Consider the following 16,927-nt stretch of genomic DNA (forward strand, 5'->3'; position numbering starts at 1 on the left):
GACCATAATTCCATCTTACTAACCCTTATCCTTCAGTAGCTCTTAGCCTTGGTAGGAAATGACCCAATATTACTCCCACCTCCGAAAAAACCGCTTTATGATAAATGTTTGGACATGATGAATTCTGATTGGTAAACAAGTCACGTGTATCTATCACCAGATCAGTTGAGGGGATATAATTTAGTAGAATAAAACTCCTGACACGTTTTTTTAATTTCCCCAGTAAAATAATTATATAATCTCTTTGATTCTGAAATATATATATATATATATATATATATATATATATATATATATATATATATATATATATATATATGTATATATGTGTGTGTGTGTGTGTGCAAAGTGTTCGATTATAAAAACAATATCAATATAAATGTATAATATTCATTTATTTATATTTGTGTTATAGAATATCAGAAAAAAATCGGTACTGTCGTTTTCAAATCCAACAGAACTGGAACCAGCCTCTGGTATCCTATGTTGGACTCTCTTCAGCCTTTTCAGACAGATATAAACAGAGGATGAAAAGAGGCTGACATAGGCGACCAGAGACCGGTTTCGTTTGTGTTGGATTTGAAATCGATGGTACCAATGTTTTTCTGATCTTCTGTAACATATATATAAATAAATATATTTATTTATATGTTTTAATTCAGAACTTTTTAAACTAATTCCATTGTGTGGAAATGTGTTTATTTTGCTGAGGCCATTGCATTGGGAAACGATAATCGAAATTAGGGTGTTGCTGGTCATCGTCTATTGATTCCCTCAGCTTTTTCTTTTCACGTTGCTTCCTAAAAAAAAATGAAATAAAACATAAAAATGGATGCATAAACTAAACGAATGGCAATTGCAAATAAATATTTAGACATGATGAATTCTGATTGGGTATACAAGTCACGTGTATCTACCACCAGTTACATCTTCACAAGTTGCTCCACATTGAATGAAATATATCAAATTGTTTATCCAATAGAACTATCAAGAAGACTTCTTTTGAAGCGTACCTATAAGTATAAAATAGCTAAATAAGCAGGGAAAAACACGAGGAGGGAATGCCGTGTAGCATAATGATAAAGAGTCGTTTTGGGGAAGTTCGAGATCCCCACATTTCCTTGTACTCAAGTGGAGACTACAGTAACTTAAAACATGTTATTAAAAGCAAAACAACTTCAGAATATGTTCTCAATCAGATTAGATTTACCTGGAGCTGACTATTTGTTGACTAAAGACGAATGTAACCGGGTGAAAAAGGTCAGATTAATATTGAGTAACGCTGGCTTCTCAAACGGTTAAAATTCAAAATAATCTGCATAAAGTTAATATATTCATGTTCCTCTCCCCCCCTCTCTCCCTCTCTCCTTTCTCTCTCTCGTTACAAATATTAGTTGAGATTTCAAAAACTCACTTCATATAGAGCCCATATGCTAGATTCCTATCCTTAGCAACTCAATGCAAATTGACTGAGCGTTCATTGATTAAGAACTTGCTCACCAACTAAAATGATTCCATGCGTAAATAAAACATATGCTGACACACATACAGAACATTATATTTTCTGGAAGTGAATATTACTATTGTGCTTGTTCATAACATTGCGTTGGTTCCTTTCCACCATCATCGTTGTATATTAAAAGCGTAACACGCATGTCAACAGAATTTATGATCGCACACTTGTTATCGCACAACAACCACCGTGTAGAGTTGGTTTAGCTGGTCCAGTACTGAGATACATGAAATGCTTTTATTAGTGGTTGTAGTGTGATATGCATCGATTTGCATATAAATGAGGCTTCGCTCCCCAAAAAGATGATATAAAGACTAAAGAGGGCAGAGAAGTTGAGTATAAAAAAAAAATGTTTTCAAATCACCACCGAAAAAGATTTTTTTCCTTTTTCTCTTCTCTTTCCTTTTTCCCTTTTTCATTTCGTTTTTCCCCTTTCTTCCCCATCTTTTAACCTCTTTACAAATGAATGCAATAGGATTAGGGGATCGGGGATCGGTAAGTTGTACGTTTTCTAACCACGACAAGTTCGAGTATATTCAAAAGCATTTTTACAACTGAATAATTCCGATTAACTTTTCCTCATACATGTTCCAAAAAGTAGTATACATTACATATCGCTGCTAATAAACCACTAGAATCTTTAAGGTTTAAGGCGACTACCACACACGCAAACATATGCTTTTCTGTCTAGTTTTTTAATTATCTCTTTGTTTTTTAACCAACCCATCTTTTCTTCGTTATTCCTATATTTCAACACTAAATCTTATTCCTTATTCCTATTTTTAACAACATTTAATAACGCTGAAGACCTGATTTTATTTTATCTTTGCTTTTGTATAAGCTGTATCGCTTGAAGAGGTCTCTAGTTACTAGTAACTAGCTGGCTGAAACATGCTCATGATTGGGTAGCAAAGTATTATTGCTTATGTATAAACTAATATAAAGTATGATATTTGATATACATATTAGTTATGAGGGGAGGTGATATCATTGCTTTGTCTAGCCCGCTATTTGCTATTTTTATATATTAAATACTTTTATTTACTTATGAAGGAGGTACATAATAAATTACTTTAGAATTCCAAGCTAATTTAAAATTTGTATCAACAACTAATAAATGCCATCATATAATTAATATTAATTATAGTTTCAAAACATATATAGTCTTGCTAATCAATAGTAATAGTACACAGTAATAAAAAAAATGCAAGGAAATAAAGATGATAAAATGTAAAGTCAATAGAATACTAATACGAGTTATAATGTTAGGGGTAATATATTCGCTTAAAGATATTCATGTGCTACTTTAATGCTAACATATTATAATGAAAACAAATCATGTTACTATATCAATATATATATATATATATATATATATATATATACCAATACTATACTATATCAATATATATATATATATATATATATATATATATATATATATATATATATATATATATATATATATATATATATATATATAACTACTTCATTTACTCACATAAAATTAATATACGAAGGTATAAATTTATGCGTAAACTTTAAGTATTTACTTCAAAAGTAGTCAGTACGGAGGTAGAGCTAGTTAGTAAGTTATAAAATATATATGGCGATTAAGCCATACTGAATATTCCACGTTTCATCCACTCTAGGACTCTTCAGCCTATGCGCATAAGCCTGAAGAGTCCTAGAGTGGATGAAACGCGGAATATTCAGTGTAGCTTAATCGCCATATATATTTTATAACTTACTATATATATATATTGTATTGATATTAAAAAATAAAAGTTATATAATATATAAACTTTTGTGTAGGCGCATAAAAATTCCACTTTTCGTTTCTTTTTTTCTCTTTCTATCTCTGTCTCTGCCTATCCATTCATTTCTTAATTTTTTTGTGTCGTCCTCTATTTTTTGTATTAGTTTCTGCAATTTGCTTGTGACTTTTTCAAATTGAACTTTTGTGAAATTCTCCTTTTCTGTTTCATTTAGGACTAGACTTTCTTTAAACTAACTTTGCTTAACAGTATCTTTAATCATTCATAATTAATTGATCAAAACATTGTCATGATCGTATATATATATATATATATATATATATATATATATATATATATATATATAGTTCTGTACTAGTTGTGAAGCGCGTGCGTCATGCAGGTGTTTTGTAGTTTTCAAAATGTCGGAATATATCAACCAGGTTTGACTGATCATTTGTTATGAAACTCGGCCCTGTCAAAACAATCTGAGACCCTAGAATTCGAAAGGTAAACCCCCAGAACTCGCCATCAACGTCTCCAAAAACTCAACAATTTTAAAGTATTATGTATATTTCTTTCTCTCTTTTTCTATTTCTCTCTTTCACTCCCTTTATCTCTCTTTCAATGAAGAGAGAGAGGGGAATAGAATTATGATGGTATTGTTTTAAACAGTCGAGGCGTCGGACTCCATCGAAAGCAGACGCATAAGTTTTGGGGATGTGAAGCCGTCGGTGATGCACGCGTCAGGTCAGTTCGATATGCTCCCCCAGAATCTATATTTTTATTAAAAAATGTCTTTGTTTGCTGTTTTGTACAAGCGTTAATTTTCAGCGACAGAAAAGCGGTCCATGTCATGAGGAATACGTACCATTAACGCCGCAATGAAGACTCTATGACAACAAGAGGTGCAATCGATTATAACCAACGCCATATCGACCCGATGATATTTCTATCGTCCGTGTGCCTATTGTTTGATTGTGTTTAACACCTGGGTAGCTGGTTGCCGTTAGAAACATCCACACGACAAACTAAATAACTCTCCTCTGGTTCAAGACATCATGTCATTTTTTTTATTTTTTTTTTTATTCAATTTTCACCCCAAACAAGGCACAGTGCCACTTTGAAGCAGGGGGCTACTATTAGGGACTTAATTAGCGGGGTCATTATGAAGGGAGAAGAGTAGAAAGATGTTTGTTAAGATTACACTTGAACTTCTGCATATCATTGCAGTTGGGAAAGCAGAATCCCGGAAGGGAGTTCCAAAAACCCGCAGTTCTGGGGAAGAAACTATTGGAGTAAAAGGCTTTCTTGCACCTAGAGATCTCTACTGTAAAGGGATGAGACTTAGTAGCTTGTCGGGTTTGTCGGGGTTGTTACGTCGGGGAGGTACAAGTGTTTGCAGTTCGTCAGAGCATTCATCATTAAAGTATTTGTAGAACAGGCAAAGGGATGCAACATCTCGTCGATGGGACAGAGGTTGAAGCCTAGATGACAGTTCAGGACCTATCAGCTTGGCGACTCTTTTTTGAACCCTGTCCAGGAGCGAGAGACAAGCAGCAGATGCACCAGCCCAGATGTGACAACAGTACTCCATACATGGGCGAATGGTTGCCTTATAGAGGTATAGGATACTGGCAGGCGTAAGTAGTTTTCTAGCACGGTAGAGGGAGCCAACCTTCCTTGCAGCAGCCTTGGCAATGCTCTCAATGTATCTATTCCAGTTCATATTCCCTGTAAACGTTAGGCCGAGGAGTTTAAAAGAAGTACTTTCAGGCAATGTATTCTTGGCCGTTGCTATTGGTGGTAGAGAAGGTTTCTTGTAGTTATTGAAGGAAACAAGCTTAGTCTTAGCAGCATTGAATGTGACCAACCATTTTCGTCCCCATTCCACTACGGATTGGAGGTCATCCTCTAGTGTTTCTGCCATTTCCTTGGATATGTGTTCATTTGTTTTCCCCTCATATCTGTTATAGAGAGTGGTGTCATCGGCAAATATACCCATCTCCGAAACAATATTATCAGGGAGGTCGTTTATGAATATCAGGAATAATAGAGGTCCAAGGATAGACCCCTGAGGTACTCCCGCATTTATGTCATATTGTTTGGATGTATGTCCGTCGAGGACAACTTTGATTTTTCTATTACTTAAGAAGGATTTAATTACATTATGAATTCTTCCAGTGATTCCATATGATCTAATTTTCCTTAGAAGACCATCGTGCCATACCCTGTCAAAAGCCGTAGATATATCAAGGGCCACCGCTCTACCCTCCCCTGTTTTATCCAATGAACGGTATATACGTTCAGAAACTACAGTTAAGATAGCTGCTGTTGAACGGGCTTGCCTGAATCCATATTGTTTGTCAGTCAGGAGTTTAGCAGCTGTTAGGTGCTGGACTAGGGCTTGATTAACTAAGGACTCAAATATTTTGGCGAAAAGCGGGAGGAGGCTAATGGGGCGATAATTTAGTGGGTCAGTTCTTTCACCAGAATTCTTGAAGACTGGTACCACAGAGGCGGTTTTCCAGTAGTCGGGAAAACAAGATTCGTTAAGGCATTTATTGTAAAGTTTGGACAGAACTGGAGCAACCTCGGCAGAGCATTTTTTAATAGCACAGCCGGGATGAGATCTGGTCCACATGCTTTTGAGGTGTCTAGGTTTTTTATAATAGCATGTACCTGAGAAGGGGTGATTTTCAAATCGTCAAGTGTGGCGTCTGTTCGCAGAGGAAAATCAGGGAGTGAGTGGTGTACCGAGTTCAGTGTGGAGTTTGAGGCAAACCGACTGGCAAGCAGATTAGCCTTTTCAATTGCCGTGCAAGCAACCTCATGATTGTTTGTTAGTGGGGGAATAATTGACTGTCCATTATTAACTACGCTGTTGTAGATTTTCCAAAAATTCCGGGTTCCTAATTTCTGTGCTTCGATGCGCTTTCTGGTGGTTTCAGAGTAATCTGTCTTAGCTGTGTCTATCACTCTCTTACAATTATTTCTAGCTTCTATAAACTTCTGTTTATTTGAGCTGGATTTATGTCGGTTGAATCTGCGGAACGCATGCTGCCTTTGACAAATGGCAGCTGCACAAGCAGAAGTAAACCATTGGGGAGAGTGGGGCTTGCTATAGTATTTCCGTGCGGGAACATGTGCTTCAATAGCAGTTTTGAACCATTCAGTTGTCTCATTTGCACACTGTTCCGCTGGAAGAGTAAAGATATTTTGGCATGGGGCATCTCTGATGAGCTCCCTGATGGCTTCCCAATCAGCCTTTTTGTAATACCTCGTTGTTTTGAGTAGTGGGTCTTCAGTTTTAGGGCGAGAATTTAGGTTGATGTCTACCATTATCACAGCGTGATCAGCATTCCCGAGTGGGCTGTGGGCATTTGTTGTACAGTCATTGGGAACCGTTGTCAGAAAGAGATCTAGAAGTGAGGCATGTTGATCGTGCTGGTCTGGGAAACATGTCGGAAATGTAACCAACTGAGATAGGGAATGAGATATAGAGAAGCTATGTGTTGCGCTACCAGCTACGTCTGTGTGATTTGAGAATCCTAACCAGTTACTGTGGTGGACATTGAAGTCACCAAATACATGTATTTGTGCGCTAGTATCGAGGGAGAGTGCTATATCTATGATGTCTGAGACTTTGTTTATTAGGGTACAGTCTTGGTTTGAGGGAGAGCGGTAGAGAAAATACAAGTAGTTAATATTGTGTTGCATATTTAGTCTGAAGCACATAAAGGCCTGGCCCTCTGATTCTAGTTTTATTTCTCTAGTTAGGGGGAGGGTGTTTCGAATATAGACTCCAAGTCCATGCATATGTCTGTCCGAGTCCTTACGGTAGAGTGGGAGATAACCAGGCATGTTAAAGTGGTTAGAGGGAATGGAGGAGTGAAGGTTAGTTTCACCTCATGCTAAGATATCCGGGGTGTTTACAAGGAGAAATGACTCAACATCATCTAAGTTAGTTCTAAGCCCGCGGATATTAGTAAATGCAAGCCTCAAGGGAGGAGGCAGGTTGGTTTTCTTTGAGTTTGGTCCTGGTTTAAACGTAACTTTTGCTTGAGCTGTCATTTCATTTTATTTTATTTAAAAGTTTCAGTTAGGGTGGATGAGTGAGGGGGTGCTGGACAAGTAGTTGTGCAGAATACCAGACATGCAATACAAGTAGACCATCAGCTGTCCTCACCCACAGGATTGTGGCCTCAGGAAAGCCCACCGGGGATGAGTGCAGGGTCCCTTTCCATGGGCGACATGACACTACAAACATCCCGATATTTTACAACTGTTGATGGAGCAGCCGCTCTAAGCGCTACCAAAGAGTTAGGGCTCCTGTACTATCAGTCGGAAACAGCAGGCAGGAACTGTCAATCCGGTACCCTCAATCCATTAGGCAAAGCCAGCCCAGTCCAACTGCACCGACATATATGGCACTGAAGCACCACCACTGTGTCCAGTTTAGGGGGATGGGATGTGGCGGGAGTGGGGAAAAGCGGCGTTCATTGCCCTAGTCAGGAAACAAGGTCAACCACTGGGTGATTCAGACGAGTCCCTGTGATAGTACCTCTACGCCTGGCCAATAGGCAAAGAAGGAGTATGAAAGCCGGGCGATAGACAGAGTTTATCTCCTCCTTAAGCAGTTTAGGTTTGCCAACCGGTGATTTGTTTGAGTCATCAGCTCTAGGAAGGTTGTCGTCCAGGACTGAAGAGGCCTCCCTCCCCTAGGTTTAGTTTCAGAGTTTTCCTTCTCCTAGACGGATGACCTGGGAAGACCTACGGGTCCATCAGCTCCGAGGGGGTTCGCCCCGCGCCTGGGTCCTAATCCAGGTATTTCTGCGACCCCGCATCGGTAGTTAATATTTATTGGTTATTTAGGTTAATATCTCCTGGAGAAATCGGGCATTTAGGTTAGCTTCTACAGAAAATTTTCACTCCTCAAGCGTGGTTAAAAAAGGGCATTATTATGCTTTCCATTTTCATTTTTACTGGGAGAGGGTATAGGTAAAAATTCATGCAGTGGAAGCAGCTAAATTTGCTACAGTATTGGATCGAGAGAGACGAGTTAATGTATGGTTAGATATAGTTTTGTAAGTTTAGCAATGTATGGTTAGATATGGTTTAGTAGGTTTAGAAATGTATGGTTAGATATGGTTTAGTAGGTTTAGGATTAGGATAAAGTGTTAGAGTATGATCTACTTGCTATTAGAAATTCTGATTTGGTGCCCAAACCGGACATTTAGTAAGACTGAAAGATAAGATATGCTCAGTATAGATACAAGAAAACATTTGATATGGAGTACAGTTATACCTAATAGATATAGGCTATTGCATATTCTGTAAGTATAGTTAAAGTATAGATGGGTGGATAAGTAGTATTGTATACGAATGCATGGAATTTTAGACAATTTGAGTAATTTGAGTAAGTTGCCTTTAGACTGCAACGAAGGAGAATGACTTCGCCTTTCTCTTAATATCCGGAAGTTTTTATTTCAATGAGTACCAGTTTAGTTTGTGTAATAATTATTGCAATACTATCTCTTAATAAAGAGATATTAACGGTTACTGTTCATTATAATGTCATATGTGTGTAATGAAAACAGGACAAGAGATTCCGTCTATTTGTATTTTTTCAATTAAGAATCTTACTACTCGTCTACTTGACGAGCGGAAATATACAGCTTTTATAGATGGGATTATCAAAAAGGGGATAATCCATATTCACAACATTCTCCCCTACCAAATTTCTCACTGATAGATAAGAAAGTCTCTTTAATGCCCAGGCTTTCTACGAGCTCATAGTGGCCGCTTCGGCAGTCTATGATTCGAGGTCGGAGTACTCAAACAGGAAAGCTCTTCAGTGCGAGCCTGTCTGTGGGCTCTAAAATACCTCGCTTCGAAATGTTTGCTTCTCAGAGGAGAAGGCCGTTCTGCATCAGAGTCAGTTGCTAGATGAACACGTTTTTTCGGTGCTAGTCCTTCATCGTTCAGGGATTCGGGATTGGCCCGTCCGAAGTGTCTGACGAAGCCCCAACGGAGACAGTGTCATTAGACGATGTGCCAGGAGTATTTTCAGTGTAATAATCTTCCGGAGGGGTTTCAATTGCAGAGTATCGTCGTTCAGCCCGTAAGAGGATCATTGAAAAAAAAAAAGGCTATACGACCATCAGCGTGTCTCAAAGAAGCAGCAATAGCACAATCTGACGCATCCGTTTCGACAGCCAGATGATTGTTTTGGTCTATTGTTGTAATTGCTAATTTTTCAATATCCTTTTTCAGTCAATCGAATGCCACAACGGCTTGACGGGACAGAGGAAACGTCTCTACTGTGTATAGCTTGTCTCTATGTCTAATGGCGATCTGATGGTACACGCTTTTCAAATCCAGAAGCCAAAACATACGATATTTGACTATTTCGCCTGTCATTTCATCTATCCTGTGTAGTAGGAAGACGTCCAAAAGAGTAAATTTATTTATGGTTTGGAAGTAATCTTCTCTTTTTATAGTGTTCAGAAGTGGTTATAATTACCTAAGCCCTATAGGGTGATTTGCTAGGTTAAATTATACCATCCTCGAGTAGTCTTTTTATCTCAGAGTCAATGAATTTTTTATTACTATAAGTAAAAACGTTCGCTTCTCACTGCTATGGGTTGCAGTTTTCAGTTAGGTTTTTGAAAAGTGACGGGTACTGGATTTTTGCTGTCACCAATCCACAAATTTTCAATGCAGGCATTGAACCACCAAACGGAATTTCAATCTGTGAATGTTGCTGCAGAAAAAGGTGTCCCAGTATTATTTTGCAACAAACGTTTTTCATTGCGGATAATTTAGTGGTTTTACAGGAGACGTTAATAAATAGTAAGTCCACCAAACAATAAGCACTTACGTGTGCAGACAATGACGCATTTACCATTGTTACTCTTCTGGGAGAGGAGACAAAATGCAAGTTGTTGGTTTTTAACAAGCTTTCTAAGATAAAAGTTTATGAGTTTCCGCTATCGATTAGAGCATTCGTAGATCTTCCGTTAATTTTCATTTTTATAATAGTTTTGTAAAGGCATTCAGGGGAGGCTGCTAATATCGCAGATGTATTTTGACGAGCGGCTTTGTATAGGGTTTTAGATAGGCACCGCCAAAAATGGCCGCAAAATCAAGTTGTTGTTGTTTTTTAAAACGAAATTACATTTATTAAAATCCATTATTTCTGAGTAACTTTTTTTTTCCAGAAAGATAAAACCCTGAATTTTATCATATAGAAAACAGAATAATGTAAAACTTTTTCTACTATTTTTAATTCAATTTTAAATGTTAAATTTTCCCAAAAAGTTAACAATTGACATTTTTTGTCTTGCACAAAAAACGTACTTAAATATTTAAAAAAAAGGGTTTTTGAAATAATTAATTAATTTATTTATTGTCTAACTAAGATTTAGGATGATTTTCTAAGAGAATATGCAAAAATATTATAATATAAGTACCTGAATTTCAAATAATTCCACTTATTCATATAGGTAACCAAATATTTCGCGTTGACGTAGAGTTCAGATCGACTCTGTTTACGTTTTCTTTTGATAATAAGAAAACTATGGAAGACCAAACAGGCCAAAAAAAACTTATTTTTCAGTGACGAAAATTTCAATGTATTATAAAGCTGAGGCTGGCCAGTACCAGATGGGTGACCATTTGTATGCGTTTGGTTTTTAATGTGTATGTGTGGGGGGGGGGCAGGCTCCCCAAAATGGGGGGGGGCAATTTAAAGCTGAATAAAAAAAAATTATTTCAGCGCGTTTGGTCCACCGTAGTCGAAAGGCGGCAAACGTTTTCAAACGGGATCGAAAAAAATGATGCTATTTTTAACACAAAGGGCACAATATTTATCGAATTTTTTTTTTTTGGTATCGATTATTCAAAGCATGCCCTGTTTAATAATGGTCATGCATTATTCGGCTCGCTAAAAAAAAATTGTTAATTTATTTATCAAAAATTTTAAAATAGCTTTTTTCGTATAAATATTAAAAATTTTTTTTGTTTGTTTTGCTTAACTTAAATTAATTATTTTACTTAACATATTCACCGAATTTCACACTTCAAAACTCAAAAGCGGGATAATTAAACACAATCGAAGTTCTGATATTCAGACGTCAAAATAAGGTATGCAAACAATTTTTTTTTTTTTTTTTTTGAATCTATAATTCTGTCCCTTACAACAACACAATATGTTGATTTCAGTTTCAGATGATTATTTTAAGCATATTTGTTCCCACTTCAAAACAAGGGGGGTTTTGTAAGCAAAAAAATATATATATATAAATATCGTTTATGAAAAATAAGTACACTGTTATAAAGTTCATTCTTCTCCTAATAATCGCTGAAAATTTCGTATTGATCGGATAATTACCTGATTTTTGGTAGATTTTTAAAAAGACGGTCCGTCAAAAAGTACTGACCTGCCCCCCCAGTGTTGGCGGTGCCTAGTTTTAGAAGACTTGCATACCTTTGAAAAATGACCAAGTTTTCCACATTTATGACAAAGAGTATCTCTAGCAGGACAGGAAACTCGTAGGTGTTTAGATAAACCGCAAAAAGATATCAGATATCCCTTTTTTGAGCGCCAATGACCGATTCTTCTTTAAGCTTCATTGGACTATCGCCGCGGGAGGGCGGTAGAAATAGGTGGGTTTAGCGCGACGTCCACGGTGTCTGGTTATAAATAAGAACGAGACTGCTGTATAGCACATTCGAAGTTATAGGCTTGCTCGTAAACTGTGCTAAGTGTAAGAGTCTTATTCTCAAGAAGACGTTGTCTTACCTGAGCATTACGTAAGCCGTTAACGAAGGCGTCCAAAATGTGTTGCTCTTGGGCCTCTAATGCCGTCAGTGGACAAAAGTTGAAATCTTTGCTCAGTGTCCGAGGCTTTTAAAGAAATGTTCTATTCTTAATTGAAAAAAATATAATTAAAACCGGACAGGAGATTCCGTCTAGTAATCTTTTATTCAATCAAGAATCTTACTATTCGTCTACTTGACAAGCGGAAATGAACAGTTTTTATAGCTTGGATTATCAAAGAGGAGATAATCCATATTCACAACAATGTGAAACTGAGGAGAGTTATTTGGTTTGTCGTTGGAACGTTTCCGGAATCGTTCTTATGTCCTGGCATGACAACCAGCCTCCCAGGGAGTAAACAATATGTACATCCCCTTTAGACTAAGGAGTTGATACGCTACAAACATTCGTTACCTCAAGAGTTCAATAAGTTTGTTTTGCTATCGGCTGAGTCTTGTATTTGGATGTTCTTGGCGTCATTACGACAGAGTTTCATCAACATTGGTGCAGGAACCGCTGTACAGTGTTGATATATATATAATTATAATGGGTTTATCCGAATCGTATAAATACAACAGACTTGTAAATTAAAAAAATATCCATTTTGAATTTGAAGACAGGGCCGAGTGTCACAGGAAAGAAAGATATTTTTTTGATAGCATGGACAAGTTCCTATTTACAATGCCTCCCCACAGGACAGAGTTAGACACCAGTGGAGAAAAGAAACAAAAATAAAAATTGTCTCAGTCGTGAAGGATTTCTCCTCCTCTGACAGAGAACAAGAAATGGAAGTGCAGCATATGAAGAACAGATGGTATTTATTTGCTCCCCACCGAGCAAATTAGGCACAAGGCCGATTTTTAATGTGAGGAGTGAAGGGAGGGGGAAGGGAAAAAGGGGACCAGCTCCCGAGAGGTGGGAAATGGGAGCTGGTTAATGGTCAGGCATGTGGGGTTGCCCCCACATCTGGTCTTTGCTAGTCATAGCTAGTCATAGCTTGCAGCATCTGAAGAACAGATACTACACTTTGATCTTGTCCAAAGGAAAACAAGATCCAATATTCGGAACATTTTTTGTTCTTGTGATTAAGGGAGGTGGTGTTTGATAAAAACGGAAGCGATGATTTAGTATTCTATTTTATTTTTAAATCCTCGAAACAGTGTTTCATGGTAGACAACTGACGATCCTTGAAATGATATTAGGATTATTGTGAATTCGAGAAAGCAAGTTTATACAGCGATTGCAAATGATTACATGATTTACTGACTAAAATAGATTTCAAACGAATGATAAAAAATATATAAAAATTAAATAAGTTTTTTCATATAGGTTTATATATATATATATGATTTCCGATATAGATAGAATTCTAAAAATAATAGACTATTTTCTATTGTGAGTATCGACAATAGAAAATATGAATCCATAAATAACACTAGTTACCTTAAATATATTACTGTGCCGACAGCGATCAGAATTATAACGAGAATTGCTCCACTGCATCCGATAGCCACAAAGATCCACTTCTTTTTAGGATCATCAGGTCCTGAAAATATCAACAATAAAACAAATTGAAATTCATGGAGTTAAAATGTTTTTACTTCATGAATGCCAAGCTTACAGTTCAACACTCACACATGTAAGTTAAAACAGATAAAACCTATATAAATGTGAATGTCGGAATATTAGTATGACTTTAAAATAAAAAAAGTAGGACTTAGAGGTATGTTATAAAAAATGATAATGAGGATATTGTAGGCCAAGGGAAATGTTGGTACTCTTGCATAATTTGACCCGAATTCTCATGATTTACCGTCAAGCCCGGATCGGGCGAAACTGGCAATCATCGGTGACAGCCGAGTGGCGTAGCAGACGCCGACTAAGGAAAAAAGCAAAACAAACCGGAAAAAAAAATGCAAATTATCAAAAATAACAAAAAACCTACCTTGAAAAAAGCAAATATGTTTATTTATTTTATTTTAGTATTTATATATATATATTTTTTTTGCAAAATATTTATCAACAGCAAGTTATGTAAATATTGTTATCTTCAAAAAAAGGTTGTTTACCCGTATAAATGTTAGGTTTATGTACATTGTTTTTTTGTTTTTCTTTAACCGTATTTTTTTCTTATTTTTTTAAATTTTATTTTCAAGACTTTTTGTTCAGTCAGGTTGTTTTTTTTATTTTTTTTTTTGTGGGGGATTACACAGAAATAGAAAAACATATTTTTTTTTTTTTTCAATAGTGATTTTTTTTTTTAAGGTTGTTAATTACCGGCGGAAGAGCTTTCTTGAGATGATGATATTTCCTTAGGAATCTTTTACTTCGGTCGACTGTTGATTGGCCATATCGACAGCAAAGAGAGAGGTGATGGGGTAGAGGAAATGGGAGGAAGCCCCAACCGGGTAGCTTTCGGAAATGATAGAGACAAAAGGATCGTTTTCAAATTTTTGTCTCCACATAAATTCAAGTAAATATGTACCAAGAAGCTCCCGGCTGGTCCCGCATTCTTGCTTGTTACGCTGTGTTGCTTCCACATCCTTTCAACATGGTTCGTTGTTTTTCTAGCATGCACAGATTTATTTCCTTGCCTGTCATTTTTTGTTTGGCGAGTCTGAAAATATAGTTGTTTGTCAGCTTTTTGGGGGTTCAGTCGATTTCTTCCAATTCGAATGTCGTCTGCTAATAAGATAATTAACATAGCTATGCCGGGTTTATTTTTTTTTATAAAAATCGCTTTCGACAAGTCATGAAACCACTTGATGTAAGAAGCTAAAATTAAAAATATAACTTTAAAATCAAAAACTAGCCAACGATAATTGTTATATGGATAGATTCTGACACCGTTTGTCAGAAACATCGCTCATGGAATTGAGGACTACATAACAAAATAAGGGAAGCGAGAGTTACAATGCTGCCGAAAATAAACCCGTTCCACTTCAGAATTGATATTTGTTTCTTGTCAGGAATTATAAGAATGCAAGTATCAACTCCCTTATATACTGACACTTTTTATTAGCATGTGTCATGATATAGAAGAACGGTTTTGTCAGTCTTATCCATACAAACGTCTGTGTTACAGACATACTTTAAGGGTATCCGTTCACTGACTTGTATCGTATCTTTCACGTTTTTGTAGAAGTTAGAATCAGTTTTTTTATAACTGATACAGGAGATAGTATTTTTTTCAGTTGACTTTTTTACTTCTGAGCCTAGGATGGGAGTTAAAGGTTTACAATATTTGCAGGAATCGGTCGGGAGTTGTAATTGGGTATTTTAAAAATTAACTCCAATCAAAGGTTTTCAGCTGACCCACCCCATCTCTAGCCACAACAAGATTTAAGACCTGTCTCATCACCATGTGTCTGTTTTACAAGTACTTGAATGTAATGTTCTCTTGACTAACCCGACAAGCAGCAAAATTATCCCCCTTCACTGCTGTTCAGGTCACTTGATGTCGAAAAGCCTTATACTTGTTTCTTCATTCGGATTGCTAAACTTTGTAATTCCCTCCCTGTTTCCTGCTTCTCTGGCTGTACTAACCTGCAAAAGTTTAGATGTAATGCAAATAAACATTTAGCCGCTCAACTCTCCACAGTCAAATAGTATCTCCTTAAGTTCCAAGTGGCAAGAAAGGTAAAAATAAAGTATATATATATATATATATATATATATATATATATATATATATATATATATATATATATATATATATATATATATATATATATTCTCCCAATCCAAATAAGCATTTTGCAATGTTATAAGAATGTTCTGAGTCTACCGAGTAGTCTGGTGTGTCGATGAGGGTATTATTTGGTTATGGTCGAGGCATGTACTCTTTGATTGCTTGTGTTAAAAAAATCGTTAATACTTATCAATGCACATACCATTATATATCTCACATTGGTCTCCAGAAAATTTATTCAAACAATTACAGCTGTGGTACATATCGTACATGCGCTGATTACATATTCCTCCATTTTTGCAATAGGCTGGGTCAATAAGGCATTTACCTGCAACAAATAAATAAAAGACAATTAATTGAAAGAAAATAATAAATACACATACAATGAAGACACAGTAGTTAAAATGAAATTATATATATCGAATATATGTATATCCAGGGTGGCTCAAAATAAGCGCCCTATTTTGTATTTCATTCGAAAGTTGTCTTTTACAATTTTTGTCCATATTATTGTCCATATTATAGAGATTCAAGTGACACCAACATGGATTCAACTAAACTTCATACAACGCAACAGCAGGAAAAAAATCATCGAGGCGTAATTTGCAACAAAATCAGTTCTGGTGCAGTGACAATGCAGGAAACATTTTGGCAGGAACAATGTACCTGATAGAAGGACGATTCAACTTTTCAAGCAAAATTTTGGGAAACAGGAAGTGTCGCAAATACCCAAAAAGACCACAGTGGTTAACATCGTTCTGCCATTATTCCTGACAATATTCACATTTTACAGTAATGCCTTGCGGAATCCCTCAGAAAATCAACATGCCGTCTATTATAAGAAACAGATATTTCGAGATCATTAGTTTTGAGAAGGTTCAAAATTCAAGTCTTGTAGCAGCAAACCAATTGCAATAAATCAGAACGAGAATCATTTTGAGAAGATATCAGTCAAAGGATGGAAACTGATCCTGGTTTGTTGGATTAGATTTTCTTTATATAACGAGGATCACTGTCACTTGAGTGGGCGTATCAACAAGCAGCACATCTGCTTCTGGACTCAGCAACATGAACATACCTATCGCCCTTTTAGCCAACAATAGCATCATCTAGACAAAAAAAATCTTTAGCATCTTAATACC

The 16,927-nt window shown here is 36.4% G+C and overlaps 1 protein-coding gene across 1 annotated transcript in view; it reads right to left on the reverse strand.

Annotated features, from left to right (window-relative positions):
• Positions 1-610: 610 nt before the first annotated feature.
• Positions 611-16,927, reverse strand: part of LOC145266428 (uncharacterized) — a 132,648-nt gene continuing 116,331 nt past the window's right edge. Inside the window, exons 14-16 of the mRNA XM_080122098.1 lie at positions 15,988-16,113; positions 13,538-13,640; positions 611-800 (exon numbers count right to left, since the gene is read on the reverse strand). Coding sequence (XP_079978224.1) covers positions 674-800; positions 13,538-13,640; positions 15,988-16,113 — 356 coding nt within the window. The 3' untranslated portion in view covers positions 611-673. The remainder of the gene's footprint in view (positions 801-13,537; positions 13,641-15,987; positions 16,114-16,927) is intronic.

The sequence above is a fragment of the Euprymna scolopes genome, chromosome 41 (assembly GCF_053919585.1).
Source record: "Euprymna scolopes isolate OS-2025 chromosome 41, ASM5391958v1, whole genome shotgun sequence".
Taxonomy (NCBI): Eukaryota; Metazoa; Mollusca; class Cephalopoda; order Sepiida; family Sepiolidae; genus Euprymna; species Euprymna scolopes.